Source organism: Pipistrellus kuhlii, unplaced genomic scaffold (assembly GCF_014108245.1).
Source record: "Pipistrellus kuhlii isolate mPipKuh1 unplaced genomic scaffold, mPipKuh1.p scaffold_m20_p_17, whole genome shotgun sequence".
NCBI classification, from domain to species: Eukaryota; Metazoa; Chordata; class Mammalia; order Chiroptera; family Vespertilionidae; genus Pipistrellus; species Pipistrellus kuhlii.
Window position 1 is genome coordinate 1,689,355 of NW_023425482.1, and position 23,384 is coordinate 1,712,738.

Sequence of the window (23,384 nt, forward strand, 5' to 3'; positions counted from 1 at the left end):
AAAATAAGCAGGGACTGCTTTTCCTATCTGAGGCCCAGAATGAGATCAGGCAAAGACACAAAGCCTCCAGAGATTCACCTCTGCCTCCAGTTGACACTCAGTCTTGACTAGCCTCAGACTAACAACCACAGGGTTGGTTGAGAGTTCTTCCAACAGAGTGGGGCAACTGCCTCACTACTGAATTTTTGGTATGAACAACTGGGTGAATGCCAGTCATATGTGGTGATTTGATTGAGCTGCAATCCCAAATCTGCTGGATGACCCTGGAAAAATACCTTACGCTGAGCCTCAGTTTAGGGTAGAATAGAATGGTAGAAAAAAAATCACCCACAGTCAGCAGCTGAAGTTCAGGAGGGATTTCTCAGCTGAAAAAGGTTCCCATTGAGAATTCTGGGGTTTAAACACCAAGCTGGGCTTCCCATTCAGAGCACCGGAATAGAGAAAGGTGTCACCATAACATCTGGCTGTGAAAAGCAGCAGAGTTGATATCTGCCAGTAAGAGATGTCTGGAAATGCAGGCACCCTCTTAAAGGGCCAACACATAAAAATATGCAGCCACTCACCTTGTGGACTGAAGCTGTGTAAGGAGAGTCCAGGATTGGGAGCTCTGGAGTTGGAGCTCAGAAGGCAGCCACCCCAGTTTTCTGTGCTGAGTCATTCCCTCATGATGTGGAGGACTTCTTTCTCCAGCATTCTTTTGCTATACAGGTGATTTGTGCCTGGAGGGAAGGCAATTGCCCCACTCTGTTGGAAGATCTCTCAACCAACAGAGAGATAGTGGTCAATAGTCTGAGGCTAGTCAAGACTGAGTGTCAATTGGACTGCAGGCAAAGATAGATCTCTGGAGGCTTAGAGTCTTTGCCTGATCTCCCTCTAGGCCTAGGCTAGGAAAAGCAGACCTTGGTGTACATCTACTAGTGGGTCCTTTTCAAAGGCACCCAGCCCCAGAAGATGGAGCCACAAGCTGATTGCTCCAAATAGAGTACTTGGGCCAGTCACAAACAGCATCTGGCATTGACCTGAACTAGAGATTGGGAGGCATAGCAGGTCTACCTAATACACAGACACAAACACAAATAGGCAGCCAAAATGGGGAGACAAAAACAACAACAACAACAAAAACACAACCCCCAAATGAAAGAACAAGAGAATTCTCCAGAAGAGCTAAATGAAATGGAAATAAAAAATTTATCTGATATAGAATTTAGAATAATGTTGGCAAGGATGTTCAACAGCATGAGTAAAGATATAGTAACTATGAAAAACGACCAGTTGGAAATAAAGAATGACATACCGTATTTTCTGGCGTATAAAACAACTTTTGAAACGAAAAAAAGTCAACCGAAAATTGGGGGCAAAAGACCAAAATTGCACAAAAATTACCTGCAGACCTTGATGGCAAAGTAAGTCTTTTCTTTGAAGTGGGGGGTAGTCTTATACAGAGAATATAGGCCTAAACCTATGTTTTAACTCTAAAAATTAGGGGGTCGTCTTATACGCCGGAAAATATGGTAGTACAAATAAAGAATATATTGGAAGGAATACACAAAAGATTAGGGGAAGCCAAGGATAAGATCAGTGAATTAGAAGAAGGGTAGAAAAAAAATCACTCAAGCAGAGAACCAAAAAGAAAAACAATTAAAAAACAGAAGAGCTTAAGGGAGTTGTGGAAAAACATGAAACATAACAATATCCACATAATAGGGGTACCAAAAGGAGAAGAAAGTGAATAAGGAATAGAAAAGGTGTTTGAAGAAATATTGTCAGAAAACTTCTCTAACCTGGGGAAGGAAAAAAAATCGCACAAGTTTAGGAGAAACAGAGAGTCCCAATCGAAAAGAACTAAAACAGGCCCAAGCCTAGACATATAATTAAAACACCAAAAATTAAATACAAGGAGAGAACCTTAAAGGTAGCAAGAGAAAAACAATTGGTTACCTACAAAAGAGCTCCCATGAAGTTGTCAGCTGATTTCACATCAGAAACTCTAAGGGCCAGAAAGGAACGGCATGAAGTATTCAAGGTAATGAAAAGCAAGGATCTGAAACCAAATTACTACTATACCCAGCAAGGATATAATTTAAAATAGATGGTAAAACAAAGAGCTTCCCAGACAAAATAAAGAGGGGCGGTACCTAAAGGAGTTTGTCACCACCAAATCAGCTATTTCTTCTTCTCATTACAACTGCTAAAGAAACAGTTGTAATAATAAGAAGAAATAGAGAAACATAGGCATAAAGAATTAAAATGGCAATAAATAAGTGCCTATCAATAATAACCTTAAATGTAAATTGATTAAATGCTCCAATTAAATGACATGGTAGATGAATAGTATAAAAAACTGTCTAAAAGAGATTGACCTCAAATTCATACAGGATGAGAATGAAGGGATGGAAAAAATTTCCAGGCAAATGGAAAAAAAAATCTGGAGTAGCAATACTCATGTATGACAAAATAGACTTCAAAATGAACTCCATCACAGAGACAATAAAGGTCACAATATAGTAATAAAGGGATCAATCCAACAAGAGGATATAACATTGGTAAACATATATGCACCCACTATATGAGTGTCTAAATATATATAGAAGAACTTCTAGAGGACTTTAAGGGAGAGATCAACAACAATATAGCCATAGTAGGGAACTTCAACACTCCTCTGACTTCACTGGATAGATCTTCCAGATAAAATATTCACAAGGAAATAGTGACTCTAAAGAACACACTGCATCAGATGGATTTAATTGACATTTATAGAACATTTCACCCCAAAGCTGCAGAATATATATTCTTCTCAAGTGCACATGGGTCATTCTCAAAGATAGACTACATGGTAGGACACAAGACAAGTCTGCAAATTCAAGAAGACTGAAATCATATCAAACATCTTCAAAGATAACAATGGAATGAAATTAGAAATCAACTATAGTAAAAACACCCCAAAACATTCAAACCCATGGAGGCTAAATAGCATGTTATTAAGCAATACAAGTAAATGGATTATCAATGAAATCAAGAAAGAAATAAAAAACTTACTGGAAACAAAGGAAAATAAACACAAGCAACCCCATATCTCTGGGACACAGCAAAAGCAGTCCTGAGAGGAAAGTTCATAGCACTATAGGCCTATCTCAAAAAACAAGAAAAATTAATAATACACCATTTAACTCTACAACTTAAATAATTAGAACAGGAAAATCCCTGAATGAATAGAAGAAAGAAAATAATAAAGATTAGAGCAGAAATAAATGACATAAAGATTAAAATAACAATACAAGAAAAAATCAATGAAATCAAGAGCTGGTTCTTTGAAAAGATAAACAAGATTGATAAACCTTTATCCAAAATCATGAAGAAACAAAGAGAGAGGACCCAAAGAAATAAAATCAGAAATGAAAGCAGCGAAGTAATCACTGATACTACAGAAATACAAAGGATTGCAAGAAAATATGAACAACAATATGCCAACAAGCTGAACAATGTGGACAAAATGGACAGATTCCTAGAAAAATACAATCTCCTAAAACTGAATCAGGAAGAATTAGAAATCCAGAATAGGCCAATAACAAATGATGAAATAGAAGCAGTAATAATAATAATAATAATAATAATAATAAAACTATCTCAGCAAACAAAAGTCCTGGACTGGATGGCTTCACAAGGGAGTTTTATCAAACATTCAAAGAAGAACTAACTTATACTCTTTAAACTATTCAAAAAAAAAAAATTGAGAGTCAGGAATATTTACAAGGTGTTTTTTTTTTTTTTTTTTTTTTTTTTTTTTTTTTTTTTTTTTTAGGCCAGCATTATACTAATCCAAAACCAGTATGGACACTACAAAGAAATAATTACTAGCCAATATTCCTGATGAACATAGATGTTAAAATTCTCAACAAAATATTAGCAAATTGGATCTGGCAATATATTAAAATACAATATCATACACAATTACCAAGTGGGATTTATTCCAGGGATGCAAGGCTGGTACCATATTTGCAAACCAATGAAAGTGATATCTATATTATTAAATGCCAATGACCATAACGCCAGAATGCCAGAACGACCAAACGACTGGTCACCGAGATGTGCATAGAGCACCTCTCAGTCCCTCCTTCTGGCCCTTGAGCTGTTTGCGGCAATGGAAGGTGGGAGGGGGGGGGAGGCCCCTCATGGCTCACATGGCTCACTTGGTGCAGAGGGGCTCATGTGAGGCTCATGGCTTGCCAGGTGAGGCGGAGCTACTTGTGCATGATGGGTCTGGAGTACCACCAGCGCGGTGGGTCTGGGATCCTGCCGGCATGGCAGGTCTGGGGTCCTGCTGGTGCAGCGGGTCTGGGTCTTGAGTAATTTTGCACACTGGACTTCTAGTGTATAATAATAAAAGTGAAATATGCTAATTAGACCAGATGTTCTTCCTCTGGACAAAATAGCAGCAGGTGGGAGCCAAGGCAGAGGTGACAGAGGCCCCAGCCATGGTGGCAACAGGCAGGGGCCAGGGCCAAGGTCCTTATATGAATTTGTGCATTGGGCCTTTAGTATCACATAAAAAAATTGAAAGGCAAAAATCACATGATCATATCAATAGACACAGAAAAAGCATTTGACAAAATACAATACCCATTTTTGATAAAAACTCTCAGAAAAGTGGGACTATCATACCTCAATATAATAAAGGCCATATATGACAAACTTACAGCCAACATCATACTCAATGGACAAATATTAAAACAATCTTTTCTACTAGTGAGAACAGGAACGAGGCAGAGATGTCTGCTTTCACCACTCTTATTCAACACTAGAAGCCTGGTGAACAAAATTCAAGCACAGGGGAAAGGGTGTCCCTCTGCCTGGCCTGCACCCTCTCCAGTCTGGGTCCCCTTGTGGAATGTCCCTGTGGGATCAGGCCTAAATCGGTAGTCAGACATCCCTCTCACAATCCAGGACTGCTGGCTCCTAACCACTCACCTGCCTGCCTGTCTGATTGCCCCTAACTGCTTCTGCTTGCCAGCCTGATCACCTCCTAACTCCTCCCCTGTCAGTTTGATTGATGCCTAACCACTCTTCTTGAATGCCCCTAACTGTCCTCCTCTGCTGGCCTGATCACTCACAACTGCCCTTCCCTGCCAGCCTGATTGCCCTCAACTGCCCCCCCCCCCTGCTGTAACCCACCTCCTCTGCCAGGATTCAGCATCTCTGTGCTGCACGGAGCCATGGGACCCTCAGGCCTCACAGCTCAGAGTGGTGTCCAGGCCCCCCCTCTGCTGTGCATGAGGTCATCTTGTAGTGGCCATCTTGTGGTGGCCATCTTTGTAGTGGCCATCTTTGTGGCAGCCATTTTGTGGCAGTACGAGGACAACTTAGGCTTTTATTAGTACAGATAGTACTGGAAGTCCTAGCCACAGCAATCAGATAAGTATAAAAAATAAAAGGCTTCCAAATTGAAAGGAGGAGGTAAAACTCTCATTATTCGCAGATGAGATGATATTGTACATAGATAACCCTAAAGATCCCACCAAAAAAAACTACTAGATTTAATAAATGAATTCAGCAATGTAACATGATACAAAATTAACATACAAAAATCAATGGCATTTTTATACACCAAAAATGAATTCTAAGAAAGAGAAACTAAACAAACAATCCCATTTACAACTGCAACTAAGAAATTAAGATACTTAGGAATAAACTTAAGGAGGTAAAAGACTTGTACTCAGAAAACTACAGGACATTGAACAAAGTGATAGAAGAAGATATGAACATGTGGAAGAATACTATTATACTGTGATCATGGATTGGTAGAATTAACACCATTAAAATGTCCATACTACTCAAAGCAAGCTACAGATTCAATACAATTCTTATGAAAATACCAATAGCATATTTCAAAGGTCTATAACAAATACTCCAAAAATTTATATGGAACCAAAAAAGATTCTGAATAGCCACAGCAATCTTGAGGAAAAAGATCAAAGTTGAAGGGATCTCAATATCAGATATTAAAACAGCCTGGTACTGACACAAGAACAGGTGTATATATCAATGGAACAGAACAGAGACTCCAGAAATTGACCTAAGACATTACACTCAATATTTGACAAATAAGGCAAGAACATACAATGGAGTTAAGACAGGATCTTCAATAAATGGTGTTGGGAAAATTGGACAAATACATGCAAATAATTGAAACTAGACCAAATGACACCATACACAAGAATATACTCAAAATGGGTAAAAGACTTAAATATAAGAAATGAAATCATAAAAATTCTAGAGGAAGCCATGACTGCAAATCTCAGATATATCTCATAGCAATATGTTTGCGGATACATCTCCTAGGACAAAGGAAACAAAGAAGAAAATAAACAAATGGGACTATATAAAAATAAAAAGGTTCCACACAGCAAAAGAAACCCTCAACAAAACCAAAAGGGAGCCCAAAACCAATATGGGAGAACATATTTGGCAATGATACATCTGATAAAGAGTTAATATTCAAAATATATAAGGAACTCATACAACTTAACAAAAGGAAGACAAACAATCCAATTAAAAAATGGGCAAAGGACCTAAATAAACACTTCTCCAAAGTGGACATTCACACCAGGTGGCAGGCAAGACACATATGAAAAAATGCTCAAAGTCACTGATTATCAGAGATACAAATTAAAGGACAATGAGGTATCACCTCACACCTGTCAGAATGGCTACAATCAACAAATCAACAAATGACAAATGCTGGAGAGGATGTGGAGAAAAGGGAACCCTAGTGCACTGCTGGTAGGAATGCAGACTGGTGCAGCCATTAAGGAAAACAGTATGGAGTTTCCTCAAAAAAGTAAATATGGAACTGCCAATTGACCCAGTGATCCCACTTTTAGGAATATATCCTAAAAAATCAGAAACACCAATCAGAAAGAATGTATGCACCCTTATGTTCATAGCAACACAATTTACAATAGCTATGTTCTGGAAACAGCCCAAATGCCCATCAATATATGAGTGGATAAAAAAGCTGTGGTACATTTACACCATGGAATACTTATGAGACAGTAAAAAGAAGGATCTCTTAGTATTTGAGACAGCATGGAGGTACCTGGAGAGTATTACACTAAGCAAAATAAGCCAGTCAGAGAAAGATAACTATCGCATAATCTCACTTATATGTAGAATCTAATGAACAAAATAAATGGATGAACAGAATAGATCCAGAGATATAGAAGCATGGAACAGGCTATGGAATCTCAGAGGGTAGGTGGGGGAGGATGGGGAGTGTGGGAAGAGATCAACTAAAGAACTTGTATTCATAACCCAATGGACACAGACGATAGGGTGGTGAAGGCCTGGGGTGGGGGTCTAGAAGAGGTCAATGGGCGGGGTTGGGGTGGTGGTGGGAAGGGGAACATAATACTTTCAACAATAAAGATTTTTTTTTTTAAGTAAAAGTAGAGAGAGTGCATGAATGAGGGCTTAGCACTGTGCCCACATGTCGAAGAGCTCAGGACACTTAGTGCTATTATTATTATTATTATTATTATTATTATTATTATTATTACCAGAGGCTAGATATATGAAATTCATGCAAAAGTAGGCCTTCCTTCCCCCAGCTGCCATCACCGGCTTCCCTCCGGCACCTGGGACCCAGGCTTCCCTCGAAGCCCTGGCTTCCTCCAGAATGTCATCTGGTCTAATTAGCAATTACAATTTTATTATTATAGATTATTATATACTTATTTTTACATTATGGACAATATTGTTTTCTCTTATGCTCTTCTGCAGCTGTTTTTGTAGCTTAGTAAGATGTCTTGAGTCTCTTTCCACATCAAGATTCATCTTTATTTGATGCAAGCTTAAGGAGGTGGATCCCTTGCCAATTCCTTGTCTTTAAGTTTCTGCTTTTGAGATTCCTGGCTGCATGTGAATACAGCCTTAGCCTCTGCAGTGCCTGGGTCTCCCAGGCTTTGGATGCAGGCAATAACCTCATTTATCCACCAGGTGGCAGGCAGATTCCAAGAGAGCACAGCAAGTAACAAGAAAAAACATGGATGCACATTATAGCCTTTGTATGTATGTATGTATGTATGTATGTATGTATGTATGTATTTATTTCTTTATTTATCTTTGTGACCTCTGCTCTTGGGACTTGGTGTGATTTCTGAGGTCGCATCTTGTTTTCCTCAAGGGGACCATGTACTAGGCGTACCGGTTAATAATGATAGATTTTATAATCAAAGAAAACATGATAAATCAAGGGAAACATCAAAAGTGCTTTATTCAAAGTAATGTCCATCACTAGCTACACATTTCCCCCATATTTCAGGTAATTTGTGGATACCGTCCCAATAGAACTTTTCTTGTTTTGAGGCAAACCGTTCAGAAACCAAAATTTCCACTTCTTTGTATGTTTTAAAGTGCTGCTCAGAAAGTACGTGAGCCACCAATGGAAACAAATAGTAATCCGAAGGAGCAAGGTCTGGTGAATACGGCAGGTGGGTTAATACTTCCCAGGCAAGATCTTTTGTCTTTAACTGGTTTTGAAGTGTGTGTTGGTGTGTCACCATGAAGCAAAATTACTTTGCTGTGTCTTCTGGCACATTCTGGTCATTTCAGGATCAAAGCGTGGTTCACAATGATCATTTGTTGTCAGTAGTAATCAGTATTAAAGGTTTCACCTGGTTTTAGAAGCTCATAATACACCATACCTTACTGATCCCACCAAATGCAGAGCACTGTCTTCTTTCTGAAGTGATTTAGCCTTGTAGTCAATGTTGATGGTTGACCTGGACCAACCCATGATTTTGTGCATTTGGGATTCTCAAAATAAATCCACTTTTCATCATCAGTCACAGTTCAATGCAAAAAAGACTTTCTTTCATTCCATTGAAGCAACATTTTATTTTTGTTTTTTGACTTTTTGTTTTTCCATTTGTCTTTCGTTCAGTTGATGTGACATCCATTTTCCTTCTTTTAAAATCTTTTCCACTGTTTGTAAATGATGAGAAATTGTTTGTTGAGCAATGTTTAATCTTCCTGCAAGTTGCTTTTTGAGATTGCGGTCATCTTCATCCAATAATGCTTCTAATTGTTGGTCTTCAAACTTTTTCGGTTGACCTGGACATTCTTTGTCTTTCACATTGAAATCATCACTTTTAAAGTGTTTAAACCAGTGACCATAAGTGTCTTGAGATGAAACATGTTCACCATAAGCTTCCTGAAGTATACAATAACTTTTTCTTCAAAATAAAGTAATGAATTAAAAATTCCTGCAAATGCTCTTTTTTTGGGCACAGAATTTGACATTTTAAGCGTAAAAATATCTATGCTAACACCTTCAGCAAATTTGACATATGAAGTTTTGCTGTTAATACAACAAAATAGCAAACATATCAAATCGCAAATATATCAACATATGTGTAACTCCATCTATTGAAAAAAATTCGCATTATTAACTGGTACACCTAGTACAGTGTTTTTACTTTTCACTGGTGGGACTTCAGGCAGAATTTAGACCAAGCTAATCTTAGATCCTAAGATCTTGATGTCATTGTTTTATAGAAACTACTGTCTAGAGTATTTTGTAACTGGCTTTATGATTATACTAGAGGCCCAGTGCATGAAATTTGTGCACAGATGGGGTCCTCCACCTGACTGGCAATTAGGGCTGATCAGGGCCATTTACCCAGGGGCCAACTGGGGCCAATAGTTGGGGAAGAACCATGGGAGGGCTCCAGGGTGTGTCTGGCCCTGACTCCCACAGTCCCCAGACCCCAGCCCTAAGCTAACCTATCAGTTAGAGCATCTGCCTCTGGTAGTCAATGCACACCATAGCGACCAGTCAGTTGACCGCTCAGCCAGCTACTTAGCATATTAGGTTTTAATATATATAGATGGTAACTCCCGGTGCAGAATGCTCTGCATTCACTTTCCTTCCAGCCCCTGCTCTTGGACATCTCATGTCCTTCCAAGGCTCTGCTCACCCTCTTTAGCTGCCACATCAAGTATAATAAATTGCATCATATGCATGGAAAACCTTTGCAGGCTCCATGGGTGTGTCTTTACTTCTCTGCAGTTCCAATTACCCCAACATAAGGAGAGACACCCTCGTTATCAGGTAACACCATCATGGTAGGACCCCTGCTCAGCCTATTGCAGTGGTTTTAAATAGGCCATGGTTCACCCTAGGTGGTTTGGCTCAGTGGATAAAGTCACAGCCTGCAGGGTGGTCCTGGGTTTGATTCTGCTCAAGGGCACATTTCTGGGTTGCGGGCTCAATCCCCAGTAGGGTGTGTGTGGGAGGCAGCAGATAGATTCTCTGACATCATTGATTTTTTGTTTGTTTGTTTTAAATATATTTTATTGATTTTTTACAGAGAGGAAGGGAGAGAAATAGAGAGTTAGAAACATCAATGAGAGAGAGTCATCGATCAGCTGCCTCTTGCACGTCCCCCACTGGGGATGTGCCCACAACCAAGGTACATGCCCTTGACTGGAATCAAACCCTGGACCCTTCAGTCCGCAGGCTGACGCTCTATCCACTGAGCAAAACTGGTTTCAGCCATCATTGATGTTTATATATCTCTCTCTCCTTGTGCCTTCCTCTCTGAAATTAATAAAAATATATTAACAAAAATAAAAATAAATAGACCAGGAATCAAACATCACTGTTCTTCATCCATCCAATCCCCTCACACCCTCTTTTGTCTTTGCCCCTCCTCCCCTCAGTGTCCCCCCAACACACTCTGCTGGGGTCTGTAAATGGGGTCAGGATTTTTACTTTAACCAAGGGCTATGCTTCTGCATGGCCCTTCTTCCCTGCCCATCTCTGTCCCCAGTCCTGTGGGGTTTCTCCCTCCCTCCCCTTCATCTAACTTGGTGGGCCCTGCTCTTCCTCTCCTTCTGTAACCTCCTGTCTGCAGCCTTTTCTTTTCTCCTCTGGGGCGGAGCTCCCCAAAGGCTGTGTGGGGTGGGGTGGGGCAGAGTGGGGTATGGGGAAGGCCAGGCTGGCCTTGGAGAAGAGCTGGGGTGACAGATCACAGGGAGGAGGAAGGAGAAACGTGGAGCTTGTCCCGTGGGAGAGGCACCGGGCTCCTCAGCTGCCCCCACCCAACAGTTTTTCTAGGCCCCTGAGCAGCTGTCACCCCCACCCCTCACTGTCTCCCACCTCCTTTCAAGTTTTTGACTCGGTTTCTCTGATTCAGCACCCCCACCCCTCTTTTGGGTCCCCAGGAGCCCTAGGGTGCCCCTTGGCCTCAGGCAGGTGCACCTGGCCCGTCCCCCTGTAGTGGTGCTGCCCACTCTCCTGGAGTAGTTTGTGAAACTCACAAATGAAAAGAAGCAGCTCTGAATATTATAAATTGCATACTGAGAACGCCACAGGCTGCGGAAGGCTATGCAGTCCACAGCTCTCAGATCACCTTAGTAGCTCCACCAGCCTCTGCCCGGGGCTCTGGCAAACTCTGGGAGCTTCCTGATGGTTCTCACCTCACGCCTCACTTTCCAGTCCAGCCCACCGGCACCTGCAGCAAACTAACCTATCAGTTGGAGTGTCTGCCCCCTGATGGTCAATGAAAGGACAATTTGCATATTAGACTTCTTATATAAGATTATCACTTTTCTTTTTTTGAGAGTCTACTGATTATGGTATGTGCTTATTTTCATCCTGCCACTCTCCCCCTATCCACAAACTACTCTTCAGTTCTGGGACTATTCCCTCTCCTTCCAGGATCTAAACCCCCTTCCAACACCAACCTCTTCTCTCTGTTATACTGATTTGGACAATCCCACTCTTCTCCCACCATACAAAACTTAGACATTCTCTTTGCTCAAAGGCTCTTGTATTACTCACCCATGTCTGTATCTATTTTCCTCTTTATGAGAGAGCTGGTCTTGGATTCTTGAGGACTATTTCTTTGAGAAATGACAAGACTTAAAAGTCCCATTTGCAGAGGAAGTGATGGGAGGGGCAAAACAAACGGCAGTGGCCTGCGATGCAAGGCCAGGAACAAGGTTGATGATTCTCTTAGCACAGGACAGTTCTTGGTAAGAGTTGGCCACTAATAATTATTTTTCTACCTGGCCCACGGGCTGTTGTCAAGATCAAATGAGATAAGATCCTAAAACCACTTTGTAACATGTAAATTACTTTATAACTTGTTAGGCATCATTAGTTAGCAAAATCCACCCATGCTGTGGAAGGAGAGGTACTGGATGGAAACTCAGGAGACCTGAATCTGCCACCAATGTGTTGATAGTGAGTAGCAAGTTTCCTTTGCCAGAAAATAGAGTCAGTCACTTGTTGAATTATTCTGGGTGAACAAAATAAACATGTTATCTTGGAAGCCACATTCAAGAGAGGAATACAAACAATAAACACATAAGTTAACAAATAATAATAAGATACCAATATTTTGGGAGTTGGAAAGCAGATGAAAGAATGATAACTGGTAACTGACTTGGCAGACCTATGAAAGTTCAATCTTATGCCAGCAGTGGAAAAAGCCAAGATTCAACCAACTTTCTACTGCAGGATGCACATAAAGTTTTTTAGGCAACAAGCTCTTCTGGAAAATGAGGGTGAAAGGCAAGTTAACATTAGGAAGATTGGTTGAAAATTTATTTGAAAAGAAACCCCAGATCTCTTCCCCAATTTCCTGACGTGAAGCAACTGCCCTTCACCCAGGGGAAGACTGGAGTTTTATTCTTTAGAAAGGAAAACACACAAGGTCTTTGGAATGTGATATATCAGGCACAGTTGGAAGAGGGAGCAACATCTATACTAATAAAAGAGTAAGATGCAAATTGACTGTACCTTCATGATACCCACCAGCCAATCAGGAGTGAATATACAAATTAACCAACAAATATGACATGTTACTTTGCATTCACAGGCGCTGAGCAGCTGGGGGCAGGGTGGGACGTTTGCATCATTGCCATGGTAATGACTCAGGCCTTCTGCACTGCCCCAGCTGCTCCAGGCCTCTGGGCAGCATGGGAAGGCAGAAAGGCAGCTCTGGGCCAGATCAAAAAAGCAGCTCCAGCCAGAGTGAAGGCAGTGCTGGCAACCAGGGGAAGGAAGGCCCATTCTTGCACAAATCTTCGTGCATGGGGCCTCTAGTGATATAAATAAGAGATTAAAGGAATGTTAGATCTTAAGACGCCCCAACCTCTATCCCAGCTCTCTTTTCTATCTGGCTTTTAAATTTCTGGCAGTTCAAATTAAAAAAATAAATAAAAATAAATAAAAAATGTGTGTGTGTGTGTGTGTGTGTGTGTGTGTATGTGTGTGTGTGTATATATATATATATATATATATATATATATATATATATATGATTTTTTTACAGAGAGGAAGGGAGAGGGATAGAGAGCTAAAAACATGGATGAGAGAGAAACATCTATCAGTTGCCCCCTGCACATCCCCTACTGGGGATGTGCCCACAACCAAGGTACATGTCCTTGACCAGAATTGAACCTGGGATCTTTCAGTTCGCAGACCGATGCTCTATCCACAGAGCCAAATCAGTTTTGGCTCTAATTCTTTTTTTTAAAAAATATTCTTTTATTGATTTCAGAGAGGAAGGGAGAGGAAGAGAGAGAGAAATAAAAACATCAATGATTAGAGAGAATCATTGATTGGCTGCCTCCTGCATGCTCTACACTGGAGATGGAGCCTGAAAAGCAGGCATGTGCCCTGACCAGGAATCAAACAGTGACTTCCTGGTTAATAAGCTAATGCTCACCCACTGAGCCATGCCAGCCAGGCATGGCAGTCCAACTTTCACTCTACTGGAGAACAGAATTTTTTTTTTCTGGGAAATTTGATTAGCCCAAAAAGAAAATACCTAGGCTTTGACATAGGAGGTTCCCTCAGCTAAATGGCCCTGCTGAATCACCCTTCAGTGAAGCCTAATCCATGTGCTCACAGCTTTCATTCATTGTTTAGTACCAATGGAGGGCAGCCTCCAAGATGACCACAGCAATCCCACCTCCTGTAGTCACTCTCCCTGAGAATGAGCTGAGCAAAAACAATAGATCACGTTGAAGATTAGGTTTATAAAAAGACTGCCTTCATCTTGTCCCCTCTTGTTTTTTTGGTCTAATGGAAGCCAGCTGTCCTAGGGAAGCTCACGCGGTAAGAAACTCACATGGATACCTCCAGCCCACAGCCAGTGAGAAACTGAAGCCCTTAGTCCCACAGCCTCGAAGAATTGAATCCTCTATCAATCACATTTTTATTGTGAATATTTTCAAACAACATCAAAAGTAGGAAGAATAATAGTACAATAGAACCCAATTCATCCATTACCATGGTTCAATAGTTATTGAGATGTTCCATATTTCCTTTCCTTTCCTTTTTCTTTTCTACCTTTAAAGCAAACTCTGCACATATATGTAAAAGATTAGTCCCCTTCCTTCTCGCCAAGATAAGCAGATGTCAAGGAATACCAGATATCTGACAACAACTTGTAACATAGAAGGTGGAAACAAACAAAAACAAACAAACAAACAAAAAAACCAAAAACACAAAAACAACTCAGAGCAGGGAAATTAACATTCTTTAAAGAGATCCAAATGGATATTACAACCATAAGACAAGATCAATAATAAAAGAAAGTGCTTAGAAATGAAAGGTGATAGAAAAAAGGAAAAAAATAAATAGAAGGGTTAGAATATAAGCTTAAGGAAATCTCACAGAAAGTAGAGCAAAAAGATTGAGAGGTAGAAAATGGGAGAGAAGGGAGATTAATGGATCAATAGCCCCCAAATAATAGGAGTCCTAGAAATAGAGAAGAGAAAATGAGGAAAAGAAAATAATAACGAAATATTTTAAGAAAATGTCTCCAAATTGAAGGATATTAATTGAGTCCATCGAGTGCCTAGCACAATGGATGACTTTAGAATACTTGTGAGAAAGGTAAGGACAATTCAAGCTTTCAATGAGAAAAATATAGGCCTCATACAAGGAATAAAAAATCAGAATATATTGGAAACTTTCAGCAAGACTGGAAGCTAGAAGGCAATGCCTTGAAAATTCTGAAGGAAAATGATTTCTAACCCAAAATTCCATACATAGCCTAATACGAATTAAACATGAAGGCAGAATAAAGATATTTCCTGCTATTCACAGTCTTGAAATCCTTTCTAAAGAAGTTGGTAGAGAACATAAACCGAGGAAGAGAAACAAGAACAGCGAAGCAAAAGGCCTCCCATGAGTGTCCAGGGGCCAGCTATGTACCTGGCATAAGCTACCACCAGGCCAGAAGCAGGTCAGAAGGTTCTGGGAGAGATTTCTTTAGGAAGATGAAATCCGTATACTATTAATACCTCTGAAGGTCTTGAGAGGAAATAAAACAACTGGCAAAGAGTTTGGGGAGGAATTAGAGATAAGTATATAGAAAACTAAGTAAATAAAAACTAAGAGAATTATTAATTTTGGGTGGTAGGGATAAAGTTGTACAGGGTAGAAAAAGTAATTATAGTTTACTATAGAGGCTCCCTATTTACATAGTCACAATAATGTAAACATCTAACACAATTATAATGTGAGTATATATTAGGAAGATACAGAGTGGGAGAGTACATATGTTTATGTATTGAGGAAAGCTAAATCCTCATCTTCTACCTTTTCAGCCATTTGAAACTTTGCCAGGTAGGTTACTGGACTACTGCTTCTGAAAGCTTAGAGACCTTTGGCCCAATTTCCTGGTTGAATGTGCAATTGGTAGATGAGAAATGTCATTTCCTGTGACTAGAGAAAAACAAGGAAAAGAAAAAAAAAGGGGGGGGTGTCAAAGTAACCACAGGGAAAGCTGAAGAGAGAGAGAGAGAGGGAGAGAGAGAGAGAGAGAGAGAGAGAGAGAGAGAGAGAGAGAGAGAGAGAGAGAGAGCAGAAACCTGGAGCTAAGGGGCAGGAAGGTTTAAGGGAGCGGATTTGGAATCTTGGCTCTGTGTTTTCCTTCAGACCCTTTCCAGGCTGGCCCACCCCTACCTTCTCACCACAGTGATCACCACAAAACCACACTACACATGAACTCTGTGGTCAGATGAGAATTTCTGAGGAAGGGGTACAACAGAAAGAGGAAGTGAGATAGTTAAAGCAGGTTCCCCTTTCCTAGGTCAGACTAAGCCCGATCCCTCCACCACCGCCCTCCCCGCCGGCACCCCCCCCCCCCTCCCCGTTTCCTGGCAGTGGCTCTATGGCTGCTGTCTGTGTTATTCATTAACCAGACACTAATATTGCTGTTTACCCATATGTCATCTGCAAGGGGTTCAGAGGAGTCCGGCAATCTAACCAGCCACCCGGATTCTCTTGGATCAGGCCCAGCCAGCCACATGTAGCTAGTGTTTATTGTGCCAGAGCCTTGTACTAAATGTCGCTAGACAGAGAGAAAGTCTTTCAAAGTAGGATGTGATCTGTCTGCCAGTTGAGCATATATGATGGGAGTGTATCTAGTGATGGGCTTGAGTTGGCTTGCAAGAGCTGATTATTAGCATTTCTTGCCAAATTCATATTCAGTGTCTTCATGCTGGTAAAAATTGGCCCTGGTGGAATGTATCTGCCATAGAAATTGGCAAGTGCAACAACTCAGGACCTTTCCTAATCCCTTGCTCCCTACTCCCTTCCATCTGAAGAGCTGGCTGTGAAACATTTTCTAGCACGCCACTGGGGACATCTATTTATTAGGTAGATACATAACTTGTATTCTAATGAAAGAGGAAACAGCTCTGCTTTGACAGAGCTACCAGCCTGATGAAAACCCTGCATGTTCGAAATAGCACTTTATGGTTTCTTAATGCTGTCATGCACATTATCTCCTTAACCTAACAACCATCTACTTTTAGTGGTAGGCACAGACACCAGAATGGTCACCTTAAAATGGAAACATATCACTCCATTCTCTTACTTAAAACCCTCTAATGACTTCAATACCTCTTAGAATAAATTTAAATTCCCATCTGTGGCCTAAAACCTTGGCATGGTCTGGTGTTTGCTGACCTCCTTAACATCATCTTCCATCACTCATTTTCCCAAGTTCACAATATTCTGGTCCAGTAGTTCTCCAAGTGTGGTCTCCGAACCACCAGCATCGGTATCACCTGGGATTGTTAGAAATACAAACTTTTGGTTCCCATCCCAAACCAAAGTATTCTGAACCTGTGGGGAGGGAAGATTAAGTCATGCTTCAGCAAATGCTCCATGTGCTTCTAATACATGCTTACATTTGCAAACTACTACTCTAGGTGCCCCCTTGGCCTTGATATGCTAAGGTTTTTCCCCTCCCCAGGGCCTTTGCACCAGCACTTCCTGTTTATAGAATGTCCTTCCAATGGGCAACTTCTCATTCAGGTCTCAACTGACCATCGCTGACTCAAGAGAATCTTCTAAATCCTCTCAAATCCCTCCTAATACTTTCTCCTGTATCCAGTATCTTTTTGTAAAAACCATTTGCCAAATCTGAAATTACATTGGTGGTTCATTTGTTTACTATTTTACTAACTATTTTTTCCCACTAGAATGGAAGCCCCAAGATTAGACAGCTTCTCTCTCATACACTCTACCTCTCCAGCTTCTGTATATCTCAGCTTATAGTAGATAATTAATTCATATTTGTTGAATAATTGAATAACTAATTTCCCAGAACTGCTAATGGGATATATATCAAGTGACTTAATGAAGATCAAATACTTGTTAGTGAGTAGGTAGTTTCACCTTGAAAATCTCAGACCAGGTCCAGAGATTTTCTTGCACTTTTCTGATCAGCAGGAGCAGCCATGTCCCTAGAACTTTGAGAAATCTCAAGTTGGAAGGGCTTGGTAGTACTAGTTCAGTTCTTACCAGAAGTGTGAGTTTCCTCAAAGTCCTAAGACAGGTGTTTTCTATGTTCTACTTTGATATTTCTGGAGACTGGGGAGCGGTTACTTATGGAGTGAGTCAATTCCATTTTATTATTATAACGGATAATTTGCATATGCAGGCATGGAGCAAAGACTGAAGACTAAAGAGGCTTGGCTTCTTGGTTGCGGCTGGAGTGAAGCCCTGGGTCCTGGGTGCCAGAGTAAAACTAGTGCCTGGAGCCAGGGGAAGGAAGGCCTATTGCATGAATCATCGTGCAACAGGCCTCTAGTACTCTATGATTTCTCAGCAATTTTATATATGCAGTCTCATTTAAATCCTCAGAATTACCCTGGGAGTCATACATTGCCTTCATTATTATGATTTGGAAATAGAGGCTGGAGGTGTGACTTGCTCAAGGTCAAGCAGCTAGTAAGCAGAACCAACACTGAAGTCAGGGCTCTTATGACAGCAGTCCAGTGCTGTTTTGAGGAAAGAAAATAGAGAAAATGAGCTCTCAATTAGATGGAGGTAATAGGGGAAGTCTTTTTGAAGAAAGTAAAATATGGGGTTTTATAAGAAGCACTCAGCAGATGTGGTTGAGGTAAGGGGGCCTTATAAGCAGGAAAGGTCCCAAGAGTAATTATTTTTGACATATTGGGCCCCCAAGCTAGGCCAGTGATTCCTGACTGAGCTGTCTAACATAATCACCTGGGGAACTTTTTAAAGCTTACCTGTTGCTTCCCCCACGCCCCGCCCCGCCCCCCCCCCCGAGATTCTGAGTCAATAGATTTTAGGTGCCCACTTGTGTTATTTATATATCTCTATATGTAATTCTGATGTATAGCCGCTGTTGTGAACCACTAGGATAGTGTCTGGAGGGTCAGTTACCTAGATAGAGTGGTTTAGGTGTCCTTATTGTGGAGAAATGAGTTAGGTAGATGAAATTGGGAAGGGGGAGAGGATCCAAAGCAGGTAATGGTATTATATGAGTTCCTGAGAGGAAACTTTTGATGATAAGTAAACCCTGCAGGTCTCTAAACAGGAGAGTAGTATGTTTTAAGCCCCATGTGGATGCTGATAACTTTGAGTCAGGACTCAGTACACATTCCTTTTCTAAATCCAGTCTCTACTCATCAATCTAAACAGAATTATGTCAGTCCCCTCAATTAATACACTCTCATTACATCTTTACCTTAAAATGTTCCTGTGGCTGTGGCCCCTGTGGCTCAGTGCTTGCAGCATCAGCTCAAGCACTGAAGGGTCATGGAGTTGATTCCTGATAAAGGGCATGTACCTCAGTTGCAGGTTTGCTCACTGCCCCTGTTTGGGGTGTATGTGGGAAGCAGCCAATCAATTTCTCTCTCTCTCTCTCTCTCTCTCTCTCTCTCTCTCTCTCTCTCTCCTCTTCCTCCCCCTTAACTCCCCTCCTCCCCGTGCTTTTACTCTGAAAAGCAATAGAAAAAAATAGCGTTGGGTGAGCATTAACAACAACAATGTTTCTGTGGTTTCAGATTCATCACCTTCCCCCTTTGCTTCTGAGTCTGGTTCTTTATCCCATTTTTGCCCTCTCTCTGCTTGCAGAAATGTTACAAAAACTGGACACTCACTTTCAGAGTCTTTACTAGGGGCCCAGTTAACAAATTTGTGCACCTTGAAAGGAACTGTGGGCCACAAGGCTACAGTGGGAACAGGGTTTGGTCTCGGCCCATCCTCCACACCCCAGCCTGGCCTCTCCCACCACAGCCCCACCCCCATCTGCTGCTGGCAGCCCTGCTCCTGCCTCCTCTCCCACATACTGATGGTGACAGCAACGGGTGCGAGCAGTGGCTGCTGCTGTGATGGCCCCTCAGGAGCATAAACTCATAAAATGGTATTATATGAGTTCCTCTCAGGAACTCATATAATACCATTACCTGCTTTGTAACCTGCTGACAGCACTGAGTGATCGGGACCAGTGCCGGGTGCCAGCAGTGGGTGCGAGCAGCAGCTCCAGTGCTGGCAGCAGGTGTGAGCATCGGGTGGGACTGTGGCACACAGGAGCAAAGAATTTTCAGTAACCACCAGAGGCTCACTCCAATGACAGCAACAGGTTCTCCACCTGTTCTGGTGCCCCTGCTCACCAGCTCTACCATTCCGCCACTGCCAAGGCCCGCCCATGTTCCACACGCACCTCCTTGGTGATCATAGCAACCAGTTGTTCAGTTGTTCCCCCATTTGGTCTATTTGCACATTAGGCTTTTATTATATAGGAGGATTTTCAATCTGCCAGACCAGGCTGTCTATCCCTGTGCTAGTCAGTCCTGAGCTCTGTCTGATGGGTGCCCAGCTGTATCCTGACCTGTGTGGGGTACCTTGGAGGGAGAAGACAAGACCCAGACCTCAAGAAGTTCCCAGTTTAATGGGGGAGACAACATACACACATGAAGACAGAGGGAGCACAGTTACAAAGCAGCAGGTCTGATAATTACATTAGAAATCTTAAGCATTAGCGACCCAACCAAGTCCTCAGCCCCTCCTCCAAGTTCCCTTGGCCCAGAACTTCCCTGAGTCTCCTTTGACCTCATTTAGTATTTCTCTTCCATCTATTTCCTATTGGCTTCTTTATAGCATCAACAGCAAGGCCAGAGTCTAAGTGTGGTGTCAAAGCTTATAGCAAGATTGCTTTAGGATTCTCTGCTTCAGTCTGATCATCCTCAACTTCCGACCACCTCACAAGGACTGAATTCATAATAGTCACCCTGCTTTCAAAGCATGGTCTGATAGTACTTCTATTCCTAACCATTTCTTCTTTGATCAGGGAGCTGTGTTCTGTTGGGAAGGAAAATTCAATCAAGCCGAAACCGGTTTGGCTCAGTGGATAGAGCATCGGTCTGCGGACTGAAAGATCCCAGGTTCAATTCCAGTCAAGGGCATGTACATTGGTTGCGGGCACATCCCTGGCAGGGGGTGTGCAGGAGGCAGCTGGTCGATGTTTCTCTCTCATCGACGTTTCTAGCTCTCTATCCCTCTTCCTTCATCTCTGTGGAAAATCAATATATATTTATATTGTACCAGTTAATAATGCAGATTAAAAAAAATTCAATCAAGAAGAAATATCCAGCTGGTGAGAGAGATTCCTATAGTCTCAGTAACGGATTGGTCTAAAGATTCCTGAATCCAGAACCCTCATCCTCTCCCTCTCCCAGCCTGCTCAACCCATATGTAGCCCCCAGCACCTCTGAAGGTCCAGGCACATCCCTAGTCTGTGGTGAAGTCAGAACTCGGTCCTCCTTCTGCTTGACTCACACCCCTGTTCCCACTTGTCATCTCCATTATCTCTCTGCCTCTGCGTCCCAACAGAGAGGAGCCCTGATTCCGCAGCATCTGAAGCCCCTTTCCAACGGTTCTGCGCACATCTGAAGAAGAGAAGTAGAAAAGCAGGGGGTCCAGACTGGCGTTGAGGGAACTGAATACCACAGCTTCTGCTCGCCATTTGGGACTTTTCTTGGTGTAAAACCCCACCAGGTGGGACACGTTATAAGGCCCAAAGCACACCAAGAAATTGAGGAGTGTCACAACAGCCAGCCCCACAGCCCGGCGCCTCCTCTGGACCCCGACATGGGGCTGGGTGAGCATGATCCACACAAAGCGCCAGTAGCAGAAGATGGTTACCCCCATGGGGATGAAGAAGAGGACCAGGCACAGCTCCAGCCGCACAGGAATCACCACCTTCAGCTGGTCATCAGTGAAGTTCTCATAGCAGGTGATTTCATTTGTATTTGTGCCACTCTCTGTCGAGTTCAAGTACTGAACGATGATCACGATGGTGCAGTGACCAAAAGACATGATCCAGGCGACCAGAGCAGCAATCACTCCATACATAGGCCGGCGCGACAGCTTGTACTGCACGGGGAAAGCCACTCCCAGGTAGCGCTCGATGCTGATGCCTGCCAGGAGCCACGTGCTGCAGTAGATGCTGCTGTAGAAGCCGAATCCTGTGAGGGCACAGACAATCTCAGGCAGGTACCAGTGGAAGTCAGATGCAGCCTCAATGATCTTGAAGGGCAGCAGCAGCAGCAGCAGAAGGTCTGCCAGCGTCAGGCTGAGCAGGAGGATGTGGACCGGTGCAGGGTGGGGCTGGCGGACCCGACCCATGAAGGCCCTCAGGGCCAGGAGGTTTGCAGGAAGACCAGTGAGGAAGATGATGATGTAGGCCGAGAGAATCAAGGAGCTCTTCAAGTTTGGCATGACTGTTCTGGAAGAGGAGGAGAAAGGGCAGGGTCAGGAGTCCCCACAGCCTGCAGGTTCAGGATGAGGACATTCTCTCGGGCAGCTCCCCTTCCTAGGCCCAGGCTTTCTGCTGCCACCACTGCTTGCTCACAACACCTGCTAGAACTGCCCAGAGCAATTATTGACTTTGCCTGGGGCGGGATATTAACTGCGAGTTATTACGTTTGCCATCATGTGTCTCTGGGGGAGACCAACCCTTGGCTTCCCAAGGGAATTCCCCTCTGGTTTCCCAGCCTTTCTCCTGCTCTCCTCACAGATACAGGAAGTTACTGATATCAGTTTCCAACTTTCCTTAAGTCCTTTCCTCAGTCAGAGATCTTCAGAGAGAAGAGGCAAGCCTTCCAACAGAGAGAATGCTGTGAGCTCCAGTCCCCACCCAGGGCTCATTTGCCACACAACCACCCACACACCAAGGAAGCAGGTGCCCAGTCCCCAACCCATCTCCCTACCTCGTTTTCCTCTCCTTTTGCAGAACACAGATTCTCCTCCACTGTTTCCTCCTCTGTCAATACCAGACTCTGGGACTGTACTAAAAAAGGAAGCTAGTTAAGTGTGGGGGTGGGGGAAGAAGGAGGAACAGTGAACCAGCACTATTTTGGGGGACTTGTCCCCCAGAAAGTTAGAAAATATTCAGGAAAACCTGCAGGCAGTCACTGACTCATGAGCCTGGAGTTTTGACTGTAAATAGAAGAACTCTTCTTACAGGGGTAATTCAGTTTCCACATGGTTGTGACCCTCACCACCCACACAGTCTGGCCCCTCCATCCTCTTCCAGGCTTGATGTCCCAGGCCTGTTTCCTTGTCCCGTCACTGGCTCCTGTCTCCTTATATTCAATTCTGACAGATCTACTCCAGCTCAATACCATCTCCTCCCAAGTTTGATCCTGCTATCACTTCCCAGAGCTCAAGCACTAAGTTAGCTGCCTTGCCTTGTCTTCGTTCCGGATTGATGGCTTCTTGGAAAAGAAAGTCTAAAAGCTGCTGGGAAGGAGAAACAGAGCTTCAGCCACTGCTACCGCCCATTTCACACAGGAAAATATTGTAAGGAACCTGGCTGCTAGAAAGCTTTTATACCAGCACAAGTCATGTGACCAGAGAGAGGAAGGTCAGTAATTGAGCACTGTCTCCTCTCCAACCCAAAGGAAAAGGCGCCTGCATCTTTCATCTCACCCTCACTCAGACTTCCAAACCCAATTCCTGAATTTGTCTTCAGTCCTAGGCATTTTTCCCATTTCCCAAATCAGAGTTTCTTCTTTTTTCTAAGCAATTTCTCCTGTAATTC

The 23,384-nt window shown here is 42.6% G+C and overlaps 1 protein-coding gene and 1 long non-coding RNA gene across 4 annotated transcripts; one reads left to right on the forward strand and one right to left on the reverse strand.

The window, feature by feature from the left end:
- The first annotated feature begins 10,007 nt into the window (after positions 1 to 10,007).
- On the forward strand, positions 10,008 to 22,325 carry LOC123652467. The gene is made up of 3 exons (XR_006741821.1): positions 10,008 to 10,108; positions 18,424 to 18,428; positions 22,313 to 22,325. It is a non-coding gene; the product is annotated as an uncharacterized LOC123652467 (long non-coding RNA).
- Positions 20,909 to 23,162, reverse strand: FFAR2 (free fatty acid receptor 2). 3 transcript variants are annotated; one of them, XM_036440993.2, is made up of 3 exons: positions 23,032 to 23,153; positions 22,552 to 22,631; positions 20,910 to 22,067 (listed from the first exon to the last, which is right to left on the reverse strand). In XM_036440993.2, the coding sequence occupies exon 3, from the start codon at positions 22,058 to 22,060 to the stop codon at positions 21,071 to 21,073; it is 990 nt and encodes a 329-aa protein (XP_036296886.1). In that variant the 5' UTR covers positions 22,061 to 22,067; positions 22,552 to 22,631; positions 23,032 to 23,153; the 3' UTR covers positions 20,910 to 21,070. The 3 variants fall into 3 exon arrangements, with proteins under 3 accessions (XP_036296885.1, XP_036296886.1, XP_036296888.1); XM_036440992.2 differs by lacking the exon at positions 23,032 to 23,153 and having other exon boundaries at positions 20,909 to 22,067; positions 22,552 to 23,024; XM_036440995.2 differs by lacking the exon at positions 22,552 to 22,631 and having other exon boundaries at positions 23,032 to 23,162.
- Between the last annotated feature and the right edge of the window lie 222 nt (positions 23,163 to 23,384).